General features: G+C 41.1%; 2 protein-coding genes across 2 annotated transcripts in view; one reads left to right on the top strand and one right to left on the bottom strand.

Moving 5' to 3' along the window:
- The window catches only part of IGF2R (insulin like growth factor 2 receptor), a 68438-nt gene that overhangs the window by 16866 nt on the left and 37627 nt on the right, over positions 1 to 13945 (top strand). Inside the window, exons 7-17 of the mRNA XM_079971846.1 lie at positions 2417 to 2534; positions 3307 to 3469; positions 4993 to 5167; positions 5669 to 5772; positions 6955 to 7116; positions 9247 to 9387; positions 9558 to 9704; positions 10318 to 10455; positions 11317 to 11458; positions 12607 to 12784; positions 13365 to 13480. Of these exons, the coding sequence (XP_079827972.1) occupies positions 2417 to 2534; positions 3307 to 3469; positions 4993 to 5167; positions 5669 to 5772; positions 6955 to 7116; positions 9247 to 9387; positions 9558 to 9704; positions 10318 to 10455; positions 11317 to 11458; positions 12607 to 12784; positions 13365 to 13480 (1584 nt within the window). The remainder of the gene's footprint in view (positions 1 to 2416; positions 2535 to 3306; positions 3470 to 4992; positions 5168 to 5668; positions 5773 to 6954; positions 7117 to 9246; positions 9388 to 9557; positions 9705 to 10317; positions 10456 to 11316; positions 11459 to 12606; positions 12785 to 13364; positions 13481 to 13945) is intronic.
- LOC307213767 (proto-oncogene Mas-like) overlaps positions 1 to 13945 on the bottom strand; it is a 60333-nt gene that overhangs the window by 30964 nt on the left and 15424 nt on the right. The gene's annotated exons all lie outside the window — the stretch shown is intronic.

Raw genomic sequence — 13945 nt, 5'->3', positions numbered from 1 at the left:
AAAAATATGAAAGAAGACATCATAAATGAGCTTGAAAGACAAACTGGAATTAAAATAACCAAAAAAGTAAAATATCTTGGAATTTGGATAACTATGAAAAATATAAATTTGATGGAAAATAATTATAAGAAAACATGGAAAGAGATAATGAAGGACTTGGATATATGGAACAGATTACACCTCTCGTGGTTGGGCAGAATGGCGGCAATTAAAATGAGTTTATTACCCAAATTACTCTTCTTATTCCAGAACATTCCAATAATTAGGGGAATTGCAATTTTTAAAGAATGGCAGAGACTACTTTCCAAATTTATTTGGCAGGGAAAAAGACCCAGAATTAAATTTAAATTGCTTACAGACCAAAGAGATAGGGGGGGTCTTGCGGTCCCAAATCTGAGGTTATATTATGAGGCCGCATGTCTTTGTTGGGTAAAAGACTGGATCGTCATAAAAAATAGAGAGATGTTAGATCTAGAGGGGTTTAATTTAAGATTCGGTTGGCACGCTTATCTATGGCGAGATAAGGGAAGGGTTCATAAAGGTTTTTCTAATCATATTTTCAGAGGGCCACTATTGGAAGTCTGGGAAAGGAATAAAAAATTGCTTGAGCAGAAGACACCCTGGTGGCTATCACCAATTGATATTTTAACAATTAAAAAATTAAACATTGAGGGGGAACGATGGACGTATGAGGACTTATTAACCAAAACAGAATCCGGGTGGAGGATTAGACCATACGAAGAAATAAAAAATAAGTTGACTGGTTGGATTCAATATCATCAAATAAATTCTATGTGGACGGAAGATAAAAAGATTGGAATAAATGAGAAAAAATCTAGATTCCAGATTGAAATAATAGAAAGTAAAACAAAATTACTATCAAAAATGTATAACCAGTTGCTTGAGTGGGACACCAAGGATGAGGAAGTAAAGGAGGTGATGGTGAGATGGGCGGTAGATCTAGGGTATAATATAGAGTTTGATAAATGGAAGGCTTTATGGTGTAAAGATATGAACTTTTCAGCATGCACGACACTTAAGGAAAATATGTACAAGATGATGTACAGATGGTACATAACGCCGATAAAATTGCATAAAATTTATAGAACAGGTGACAAACTGTGTTGGAAATGTAAGAGTAAAGAGGGCGAATTTATTCACATGTGGTGGACGTGCGAGATTCTCAAAAAATTCTGGGAATCTATCTATAATGAATTAAAAAAAATTTTCAAATATACGTTTGTTAAAAAACCTGAAACCTTCCTGCTGGGGATAATTGGCAAAGATATTAAAGAAGAAGATAGAACCCTTCTTCAATACGCAACAGCGGCCGCTAGAACCCTCATAGCACAGTACTGGAAAACAGCAAAAACCCCAACATTAAAGGAGTGGCAATTTAAATTAATGGATTACTTAGAATTGGCAAAATTGACTCAGAAAATAAGAAATCAAAAAAGTACAAAATTTAGTAATGAATGGGATAAATTTAGAATATATATGGAAATAGAGACAAGGGGAAAATCAAAATGTTAATCAGAAATATAGATGTATTTAAAAAAAAAAAAATCACAGTAGGCATGAGATAACGCTTACTACGTTATAAATTTTATTTTGGAATAGATACAGCAGAAAGATAATTAAGATAACATTATCCGAAATCGAGATAAAGGGAAGTCGATCAATGTTGTTGTAAAATTAATGTTGTGTTGTTTAAGTTGTAAAATTAATGTTGTGTTGTTAAAGTTGTGTTGTTTATGTTGTACGTATTTTATGTTCTTTTTCTTTTCTTTTTTTTCTTTTCTTTTTATGTTTATTTCATTTACTTTTGTCTGTTGTATGTCTGTGAAATATAGTTATGCAAAACTTAATAAAAATATTTAAAAAAAAAAAATAAACATAAACAAAGATGATTTCCCTCACCTTGGGAACCCTCATGCTGAGTTTTGTGATGATATCTCAAGATACACCCAAATCTAGGGAGAACAGATGAACAAACCGCTTTCCAAAATACGTAGCCAGTACCTTGAATTGTAGTCTGAAATGGACTGGGAGCCAGTGTAGCTGATAAACTAAAAGTACAGTGGTACCTCGGGTTAAGAAGTTAATTTATTCCAGAGGTCCGTTCTTAACCTGAAACTGTTCTTAACCCGAAGCACCACTTTAGCTAATGGGGCCTCCTGTTGCCGCCGCGCCGCCAGAGCACGATTTCTGTTCTTATCCTCAAGCAAAGTTCTTAACCTGAGGTACTGTATCTTGGTTAGCGGAGTCTGTAACATGAAGCATATGTAACCTGAAGCATATGTAACCCGAGGTACCACTGTATAAGGTAGCTGTATTAAATCCCACTCTTGCTGTTTCTGCATGTCTCACACGGTCTCTTCTCTCAAACTCCCCCCCCCCCCCGCCGTTTTTCCAGGCTTTCCCTGAGATACGAAAGCAAAATTGGCAATGCAAATGAGAGGCCTGACTTCTGTGGTGACCATGATCCAGCAGTGACTGTTACTTTTGTGTGCCCAGAGGGGAGGAAAAAAGAGGTAACTGATACCTGGGGTTTCAAATCCTGTTGCTTGATGGCAGAAACTGATGGACAAAATCCTGGGCCTAAAGTTGTTTATTAAGCAGAGCTTGGCTGGCCCCCTGTCACGGATGGTGTAGCAATGGATTTCCTTCATTGGCAGGAGGTTGGGTTCAATTACTTTTGAGCCAGCTTCCAACTCAGTTATTTTATATTTTCATTTAAAACATGGATACAGTGGCCTAAATGAACTAAATGATAGGTTAGTCTGTGAACATACAAACTAGGGAAACTCTGGCTTGTTCTAAGCAAAAGTTAGTTAAAAGTGGGATATTATTTATTTGTTCATTGCATTTATCTCTCAACCGTTTTCTCCAAGGAGCTCAAGGTGGCCTTCTCTCCCTCCTCATTTAATCCCCACAGCAACCCTGTGTGGTAGGTTAGGCCAAAGATCACCCACAGTCACTCTGCTTCATGGTGGAGTGGGGGAACCTAAACCCTGATCTCCCAGGTCTTAGTCCAACACAAAGTGGTAGAAGTCTAGAAGCATCATGGGGTGCGGTTCAGTGAAGCAGCTTCTCCTTCTCTTTCCTTCTTCCTCCACACAATAAAATTACAAGCTCTGTTGCTTGTCTTGTTGTGGATCTACTCCATACACCACACCTTGTGTGTGCGAGTCTGTGTGTATGCAACATATGCCTTTTGAACTTCGTAGGGGGCTATAAATTGGAGCCAACCCAAGGGAGTTTCTCTTCCCCTTTCTGGGCACACTTTTTTTTCTTTTGTATTAGGTGACAAGTCCCAGACTCACTGCTCAAAGTAACTGCCAGTATGAGATTGAATGGGTTACGGAGTCTGCCTGTCACAGAGACTACCTAGAGAGTAACAACTGTGTCCTGACCAGCAAGCAGCATGGTATCTATGTGAATTTGACGCCCCTCAAACAAAACCCAGGTAAGCACCCTCTTTTTTTTCTAAGGGTGAAGCAGTGGCATCAATATAAACCAAGTTAGTAGCTATGGTAGAGGAAGAAGCATTGGTGCTAGTGTGTGGTATAGTCCTGTACAGGGCTGCACCATTTCTAAACTGGTCTGTGTTGAAAGTGTTCCTTATTGTAGGGCTGTGCATAGCCTCCCCAACCCAGGGACCACGTGCTCTTCTCCCATGGCTCCCTGCTTGCTCCTCCCATAGTACCAGCATCACCAGCTTTCTACAGCCTAGGCGTAGTGGTAGTAGAAGGCCCAGGGAGTTGCTGTGGCAATAGATCCTTGGGAACAGGCTGTAATGAGGCCAGGGGAGAGAGATGGAATTCTGCAGGGCACCTTTGGAAAGTAGTGCCCACCAACCTATGGGGTGCTGTTTTGCAAGCTGCTTTATTGACGGGAAGAGCCTTGCAAAGGAGCACCTGCATCCCAGAGGATTGAGAATGGGCTGGGGAATCAGCAGCCTTCCCACCTCCTTCTCCACCCCTGGTTACGCTGGGTGGCCTGGGACTGTTTCAGCCTGACTTCACTTGTCCCAAGCCCAGATTCCCCTGAATCAGTCCGATGTGGCTGAATCCAGGATACAGCAGTAGTTTGTATAAATAGTTTGCTGCATGGGAAAAGTTAAACGTGGCTTGCCAAATTTTCTGGGAGCAACGACACATTTGGAAATCAAGCCAACATTTTGGTCACCCCACAAATACCCTTTTCCACAGAAGAAAATTGCTCACGCTTACCCCCTGCCCCTGGCTGCCCGCAGCAAAACTCAGACCTAAATAAATCAACCCTCCCCCAAAATTTACAACTACCACAACAAAAACCAATAAGAATAAAAGTGGTTAAAAATAAATTTGAAGAGTCAGGGCCTTGGTGGGCACCAAGAGTAGGTTTCTGAGAGTGTTGTGGTGCCCACACACTCCATGTTGGGGACCCCGGAGCTAAACTGTTGAGGAGAAAACTAGGTTGTAAGTCCCTAATACCCAGCTTCTTAGCTCATGGTGTCTGGAGACTGTTTCTTCCCCCTCCACTCAGAGGTGATGCAGTCTTGTGTGGACTGTGCCAACATGCCCGCATTAAGATTGCAAAACCTCAGAATTGGATACTGCTCACCAGATGTTGAAACCATGATTAGTGAGCTGTTGGCAGAGCCTCTGTCTAAATCTGACGGGGAGGAAGAAGAGAGCTGTAGATTGTGTTGGCATCTGTAGTTGCAATCCTTAACTTGCATAAACCAAATGTGTGGTTTGTGTCACATTGTGGTTGAAAGTTTTTTGGCGTTTTCGCATGGGTTTCTGAAGCAGCCAATGGAAAGAGCTGAACAGCGTGCAGCTGTGAGTTTGTGGGGCATGAGATGACAACACAAGCAGCTCGCTAACAGGGCTGTAAACTGATTACATAAGTTCTGTGGCTGTAAATGTGTGTTTCTGTCTGTACAGTCACCTAAATACTTTTACCAAACATGTGCTTCAATCATCACGACCCTCCTTTCTTTAGCGTATGTCACACCTTACGTTGCTAAAGACAGAGAAGAGTATTCCTATTATCTGAATGTATGTGGCAAAGCAGCTGGAGGTTACTGCAGTGATGCCAATGCTTCGGCATGCCAGGTCAAACATGCAGCTGTTCCTCAGCAGAAAGTGGCAGGAAGGTTTACCCACCAAACTCTCAGGTGAGTGCTTAATTAGAAAACAGTCTTTGAGGGTTAGTATTTGTTAGGAACTAAAGTTCCTGCATGTACTGTTGATTCCTGGCAATTCTAGATTCATAGAGTTGGAAGAGACCCTGAGGATCATCTAGTTCTACCCTCTGCCATACAGGAATATGCACCTGTACAGGGATTGAACCCGCAACCTTGGTGTTATCGCCACTACGCTCTAACCAACTAACTCAAAGTGTGTTGTGGAGGACAATCCTGTTGGACTCAGGTCTAGTTTCTGCTTTTAGTTTTGGAAGAGAAGACCTTAACAAGACAAAGATCTTTTAGACAGACGTAGAGCTAAAATGGATAACATTCCAAATTAGAAATCTGTTTGCCTCTTTTGAGTTGTGATACCCATCTAATGAACCTTTTTCTGGTTTCCATTGAGTGTGGGCCACTGGTGAGCTCTTTTTCTTCCTTAAATTAGATGAGCTATATTTGAACATTCACCCTTTTGGCTTTTGAAATCAGGTATGCTGATGGAGACCTCATTCTGACATACCCAGGAGGAGATCCTTGCAGCTCTGGATTTGAGCGAATGACTGTCATAAACTTTGAATGCAATCAAACGGCAGGTAATGAACATGCTGGTTATCTATGGATCGCTTTGAGCAATATTCTGTGTCCTCCCAGAATACTTGCAGCTGCCCCACCACAGCCCTCTACCACTTGAATGCTAACAGCTCCTTTTGTTCTGGAGTTTAAAAGTTATACAAGCATTTAAGAAATGTTGGTAGGGAAGAGGATTTCTAATTAATGGAGGATTGGTATATAACTGGGTATTTGTTATGAGAGCAATAGAATGTTCATGTTCAGAGGTAGCATATTCCTCAGAGTTCAGATATTGGGAGCAAAGCAGCAGAAATTTTGCTTTTTTACTCTGCTTGTGAGGTTCTTAGGTGTACTGGCTAACCTATGGGAAGCTTGCAAGTAGGACCAGAGTACAATATGCTCTCTCCACACATGATTTCCCAGCATTTGGTATTTAGAAACATAGTGCCAAGAGAGGCTCTTTGAATTATCCAACACCATTCTTGCATTCTTACCTATCAGATATTATAATGCACAACCCTTAATTCTTCAGAGAATCTTAAAATTCCGTAGATGGTTCTGTACCCAGTACTTTAATGTACACCCTTAGCTTGAGAAGTAAAACTTTTCAAGCTAGAATTACCGTATTTTTTGCTTTGGAAGACTCACTTTTTCCCTCCTAAAAAGTAAGGGGAAATGTGTGTGTGTCATATGGAGCGAATGCAGGCTGCGCAGCTATCACAGAAGCCAGAACAGCAAGAGGGATTGCTGCTTTCACTGCGCAGCGATCCCTCTTGCTGTTCGAGCTTCTGAGATTCAGAATATTTTTTTCTTGTTTTCCTCTTCCAAAAACTAGGTGCGTCTTGTGGTCTGGTGTGTCTTATAGAGCGAAAAATACGGTACATGCTCCCACATTAACCTGCCCAGGATTAGAGTTCCACCTCTGGGTGCCCTCACTCTTTGTGGTGAGGCAGTTAGCCAACAGGTTAGCGACGCATCTCCCCACATCAGCTAATCCAGCACTAAATTGGGTATCCCTGGGTTTTTAATAGTTTCTCGACTGGTTTTCAGCTGCTCCGGGTACACTGCCAGTGCTGTTGTTTTAATCATAAGTTATAAGGCACTCTGAGAATATTTTAATGGAAGGTGGGATATAAATGCTTTAATTTGTGTAATTTATATTTTCCTTATCCTAATTTTCCTATTTTTTAATGAACTTCTCAAAGACAATGATGGCAAAGGAAGCCCAGTGTTTACAGGAGAAACAGACTGCTCATACTTCTTCACCTGGGAGACCAAACACGCATGTGTAGCAAAAGAAGATCTTCCTTGTATGGTTACAGACAAAAGGAAACGCTATGACTTGACACGATTGATTCGTCATTCTGGTATGGCAATTAAAAAAAATATATCATTAAGATATGCGCTACATTTTAAAACTTTTGTTCATTTTGCCTTATCTCAGATGTCCAATAATGTTTTAAACCTGAAAACAGTAATTATAGGGCTGTTTTAAGTGCTATCTTAAATGGCTTATACTCCTTCCAGGTGGTGACTGTGGGTCACGTTTTTCTCCTCCATTCCTGAACCAGCCCACCCCAGTTTGCTTAGCAACACCCCCCAACTCCCCAGAACAGATTTGGGGTACATGCATTGCTGGGGAGAGGGAGGGGAAGTCCCTCTGTGTGAACGGAAGTCTATACCACTGGCAGGTTAATACTGTACGATGTTAGCCTGTTCAGTCACAGATTGGAGGCTGGTGACTTTCCAAATCAAAAGGAGTTTAGAGTTGGAGTTTAGAATTGTGGTATATCAGCAGAAAATGGCTTTGTATGTTCTGGCTGTTGGAACGCAGTGATTGTGTTGGAATTCTTAAGCTATCGGGCAACTAGCAGAGATCCTGGAGCTAGAGCACTTATAGAATATGCTCCTTGGCAGATTTGTCCTGCCATGAGGTAAACTAACCATATTTTGGGATTGTTGCAATTTTTTACTAAACTTCAAGAATCAGTGTGCATTACAGTAGTAAAAGTCTGGGGTTATATCAGTTCCTAGGTTTCTCTCTGGAATTTTTCACTACAACTCCATTTAAACACACTTTTGGCCAGTGATATTGCCTGTCTTTGCAGGCACCCAAATAGGCTCAGAAGCACTGCAAACCCCCTAGCCAGCTTACAAGGAACACTAATGCTTCTCGGACCTTTTTTTCCTGGGTGACTTTCATCCCCTCAGTTATAAGCACATGATTTTTACTTGTGCTTTAATGGTTTTACAATACCCTGTGTATAATTTTTTGTAGCATTTTATATAAAGCCCAGTTTCAGTAGCTCTATAAATTGTATTATTTCCATTGGTGGTGTTGTGGCGTTTATAGCATTCGTTAGTTGCTTTATACAAAGAGATAAAATCAATTTATAGCCAAATATAAAATGGGTTACTATTCAAAATTCCTAAAATGCTCATCCAGCAATGCAATGAGGAGGAAAAAGTCCTACCCCACCCCACTAAAAGATGAGCCATCATACTAGAAGCTAAATTAACCACCAAAAGACTGAGAAAATAAAAATGACTTAACTTGGCCCCCAGAAACTGTCAAGTTGCCTGGTGTGCTTCCCTAGGGAAAGTCTTCCACAAACAGAATATATGTTGTACACCATCAGTCAGCATTCCTGATACCAGGTCAAAAGGTCTATCAGATTTTCACTGTCAGTCTTGCCTGGACTCCTTTTCCAGTTGTTCTGCTTGCACCTAGCATTAGCAAGTTACTGCAAAAACTAAATCTTCTTGGTGGGTTTTAACATGAGTATAAGTCATACATGATATAAATCTCTTTAATCTACTATGTTCAAAGAACTAACTGCAAGAAAAGACTAACAAAGACTAACCCATGATTGTTCAAAACGTAAGTGTAATGGGGCCTAAACTAGATACTAGGTTTTTTAATTTGTGGCTTGCAAGTACCCTGGGTTTAACCCCCGCCCCCCCCCCCCCAAAAAAAACCCTGCCCCATTGCAAGCATGGAGAAAGGAGAAATTTTCAACAGGACTGTAGTGTGTGTGGGGGGAGTGGGGGGGCTTAACCCTTTCCTTCCCAGTCAAAGTTCTGATGAAAATTAGAATGCAGGAGCTGGCCTTTAGGAAAAAAGACCTGCATTGGTGCCAATGGCAACTTTCCCTTAAGGCTAATCACTGTGTGTGTGTGTGTGTGTGTGTGTGTGTGTGTGTGGGGAGAGAGATTTTAATTGGGATTGCATTCTGGGAACCCTTCCTCCCTGCATGCTTCAGGCCCCTGATTAAAATGCAGGAGGCTGTGCTTGCTACGAAGTAAATAAATTAAAAACCCAATGTGGTTTCTAACTCTAATATATTAGAAGTAATATGTGGCTTGACCTGCAGTTGAGTTTCTACATGGCCATTCATTTGTTGGACAGGGGATGGGGAACGATCTGTAATTTTAACACTACAGATAATATGGCTTTTGGAGGAATGTTAATCTAAAATGCAATTTCTTAATTTTAGAGTTAGAGCAGAATTGGGAAGCTGTAGATGGTAACCCTGTGGAAACAGAAAAGAAACGTTTTTTCATAAACGTCTGTCACCAAGTACTTCAGAAAGGAGGGGCAGTGAACTGTTCAGAAGAGGCATCTGTTTGCTCAGTTGGTGAGTAACCTCCTTGTATGAACTCCCCACGTTAAAAGAACCACATTCAACAGTTGAATACAATGGTGTATGTGCTATTTATAAAATAGTAATTCCTTAAAAGGACATACATTGGATTGCTCACTAAAACAAGTATCTGTATTTCTTGTTTGGTGTGTGGCTCTTTTTAGGTGAAGACAATAGCACAAAAAACCTAGGGACATTTATGTCTGCTCCCACAAAAGTTGGAGAGAATATCCAGCTTTACTATTCGGGTGGCGATGAGTGTCGACCAAAAAAGACAATTGAAACAAAGATACTTCTCATATGCAAGCCAGGTGAGTACTCTGGCTTTTATTAAAGCCAAGGTCTGGTGATTCAGTCTCAAGCTGCAAACCCTCATGAAGGCAGTGGTGGTAAAGTCCATAAGTCAGGGACAGGCTACATTTTTCAGCCTGAGGGTCACATTTCTTGTTGGGCAACATTTGGAGGCAGTGTGCCAGTGGTGAATGGGGCCAGAGGCAAAAGTGGTCAAAACAATAAATGTAAAATTTACCTTTGTATGGTTGGCTAGTTTCTACACACACACTCACCACACTCTCGCTTCCTGTTCAGGCACACATTCCAGCAGGGCAAAAACACTAAAGGGATGTTAGGCTGGGGAGTGGTTAGGGGGAAGAGTCTCAAGGGGCAGGAGGAGGACCTGGAGGGGTACATTTAGCCTTCTGGCCTGAGGCTCCCTGTGCCTGCTTTACATGCAGATCTCCCATGGTACCTGCACCTTTTTTTAAATTGGGGAGGGGGTGTAAGGACATGCAAAAATGACTGCTCTGAGGTAATGCACTTGGCTTGCTTCAGTAACTAATCTGTGTATCTGATCAAGTACTGGTCTCTTGAAAAATGAAGTGTGTATTTGGTGGTTCAGTTTAATAACTATCTGTATCCTCCCAGGTGACCTGGAAAGTGCTCCTGTTTTGATTAGTTCTGGGTACGACGGGTGCCTGTATGAGTTCGAATGGCACACTGCTGCTGCCTGTGTCCTGTCTAAAACAAAAGGTGACCAGTGCAGAGTCTCTGACTCTCAAGCAGGTGAGTAACCTATTGAAAACGGTAAAGCGGCAACTGGGGCATGGGATTTTGGTCTGTGTCACAATTTCCAGCTTCTAGTTCAACTCCCTCTTTTCATATATCATCACTTGTCTCAAAGCAGTAGGAATAGAGCTGTTTCCATCTCTTAAAAAAAACAAAACAAATCTTAATCCTACAACTTCGGAATTCATTGCCTGTCGTGCTCTGCCAGAGGCCTTCTGGAAAGACTTTAATACTGACTTTTCTCTACTGGCTTTTGCCAGAAGTTTTGGTGGTTTTTTTTTTTCCATACAAAAAACTTAGTCTGTTTTTGTTGCTGGCCTAGATTTATGTTTTGCGATGGGCTGCCTCTATTGCTGGTCTCCCAGAATCCTATTCATGAGTATTTTTGTTCTGTTTCTGTGTTTTTATTGTAAGCTGCCTTGAAAGAGTTAAGTCCAATGTAGCATATAGTTTAAGAAAACAATCAAATGCTGTTGTATCCTATGCATTAAGCATAATTTATCCTTTTAAAAAGAGTACATTTTGTTTCCTAGAACAGAAGGTATATGACAAGTTGCTGGTGCATATCCAGTGACAGAATCTTGAAAATGCAACATTACATTGGTATTTTCTTTAATCCAATTACACTAGTGCAATGAAAATTGAAAACCTGGTGTTTTGTGTCCTTAAGCATGCATACTGCCACAAGTGTAGTGGGGGGGGGGGTGTATACTTCATGAAACTTGAGTGTTAGAATCATTTATGGGCAACTGTTTTAAGATAGCACATGGAGTTTATTAAACAAATAATTGCCCATCTTACCTCTCAGTCTTTAAAACTTTTGTGCTGAACAAATGATTTTCATTCATTTCTGTTTAGGGTTCTCTTTTGACTTATCACCTTTGATGCATCACACTTACACAGCAAACACAAGTGACTATACTTTCTACATCAGTATTTGTGGCAGCGTGTCAAACCAGTTGTGTGCGTCACCGTCTGCGGCATGTCAAGTGAAGAAAAAGTAAGTGTTGTTTATGCCTTCTCCTGCTCTGTGCGTGTACTGATGAACACAGTTGGCGCTGTGGTCTAAACCACTGAGCCTCTTGGGCTTGCTGATCAGAAGGTCAGCAGTCTGAATCCCCGCAACGGGGTGAGCTCCCATTGCTCTGTCCCAGCTCCTGCCAACCTAGCAGTTCAAAAGCACACCAGTGCAAGTAGATAAATAGGTACCGCTGTGGCTGGAAGATAAACAATGTTTCCATGTACTCTGGTGTTCCGTTGCACCAGAAGCAGTTTAGTCATGCTGGCCACAGGACCCGGAAAGCTGTGGACAAATGCCAGCTCCCTTGGCCTGAAAGCAAGATGAGTGCTGCGCCCCATAGTCGCCTTTGACTGGACTTAACCATCCAGGGATCCTTTACCTTTACTGAGGAACCCATGCAATAGTGACTAAATTACTGGAACCTGCCCTGGAACCTTAGGCGCTTATGTGCATGCGCATGAAGTCATTTTGACGGTCTGCGCATGTGCGCGCAGCGAAACCTGGAAGTAATGTGCTCCGTTACTTCCGGGTCTCTGCGGAGCGCAAACCAAAAATGCTTAACCCGTATTCATCCCGAGGTATGACTTTATAGCTATAGATAATAGTTTGCCTTAGAATGTGCATAAGTTAGCACTTCCCTTCAAACGTATAATCTCAATGGTATGCACATCATCTAGGTATTATTTGTATAGACGATAGCATGCCTATCAGTTGTAAATAAGAAACCATGCCTTAAGTTGTACCTGTGTCAACCAGAACGGATTTAGCCTGTTGTTGATTTTTGCTGGTGGCTTTTATGTTAGGTGCGAAATGGTTCCAAGAACCCAGTCCCATGAGCTGCTGTTGCATAGCCAATTGGAGTCTCCAGTACCATCATGAAGAATGTAGGCAATGGTCCTGTATGCAAACAATAAATTGGCTTTGAGTAGGGAGCACTGGTGCAAAGAGCAGCAGGCATTCCTGCCTTCATACAGTGGGCAAAAGATGAGCCGTAAGGTTGAACTGTCAGACACTGCATGTATCCTTTAGGGCATTATATTAGCTTTTGCAATGCAAACTCATTGGTACTTGGGTACTTGCATCCCTAAAGGAAACCTATATGAAGTTCTGTTAATGTATATTTTTAGTGGCAAGGACACATGGAGTCTGGGGTTGACCAGTTCTGAGCTCTCCTATTATGATGGAATGATTCAGTTGAACTATCAAAATGGCACACCGTACAACAACGAGAAACACATGCAACGGTCTACCCATATTACCTTCCTGTGTGATCGTGGTGCAGGCGCAGGTTCACCTGAATATCAAGTGAGTGCCAGTTGTGGATAATTCTTGTGCATCACATCCTTAGTTAAGTCCCCAATAGTTTAACATAATGAGAAGTTAAACCCTCCTAAGGGGAGAGGGAATGCCAGTTCAGAGGTATGTCACACACTGCTTTTTTTAGATCTTCCTTTATGGGATGATTAGTAGCAGCAAGAGGCTTGCTTAATATCTACAGATAGTTCTTGGAGACTTCCATAATAGATTTTAGCCTTAAGGGTACTTGCACAGCTCTGCATTAAAAGTTTTCCAGTAAAGCAGTCATTTTAGTGGTCTTGTGCAGAGGGTTTGCATCCCTGTAGTGAGAAGGAGCTCTATACACAGGGGCAGGTATGAAAAGTGTGTGTTAGAGAATGTTGCCAGCTGATGTTGTACATTTGGATATATCAACATAGATTTGAGTGGACTTTCTGACAGTAAAAGTTAAGCTTCCATGTGTGACAGCAGAATCATACCACTTTGAAATTAAAAATGGCAGCTTCAGCTTAAAAAAGAGCTCTATTGTCACTCTCCTTTTGCAGTTTTAACTTCTTTGTTTTGTGTAAATATGATTATGGTAATCTAGGCAGAAGACAACTTCACTTACAACTTCAGGTGGTATACCCAATATGCCTGCCCAGAAATACCAACAGAATGTGTTGTTACAGATCCTCAAACCATGAAGCAATATGATCTTTCACGGTAAGCAAAACAAAATTTGGTGAATGTAAAGTCTGGGTGGAAATGCTTAGCTGGCAAGTTCTTCCCGACCAAAGCACAAAACATACATTTCATAATTAAGATTGTCACAGATAAGATCAGCAATGCTCCTGCTGTGTTGCAAAATTTTCAAACAAATGGATCATAAAGAAGGAAAGAGGGTGTGGACATATTACTCACAAAGATTGTCCATTTGTAGTTATTGTTATAAAGTGATTGGTATTCCTGAATATGTGTGTGTGTGTGTGTGTGTGTGTGTGTATTTTTGCTTTCCTCATTTTGTGCTCTAAAACTGATCAGTATAATTCAGTTACTTTTTAGCATGCTCATTGCAATGAGATGAATGAATGAAGAAATTCTGCGTCATTGATAATAACTTGCTAAAAATAAGTTAAAATACAAATTGATGTATCCAAACTCAATATTTTTGTTTTGCACATTTTTCAG

This window comes from Podarcis cretensis (genome assembly GCF_951804945.1).
Source record: "Podarcis cretensis genome assembly, chromosome: 3".
Classification (NCBI taxonomy): domain Eukaryota; kingdom Metazoa; phylum Chordata; class Lepidosauria; order Squamata; family Lacertidae; genus Podarcis; species Podarcis cretensis.
Note: the sequence above shows the minus strand (reverse complement) of the source record. Positions and strands in the feature narration are given on the sequence as shown.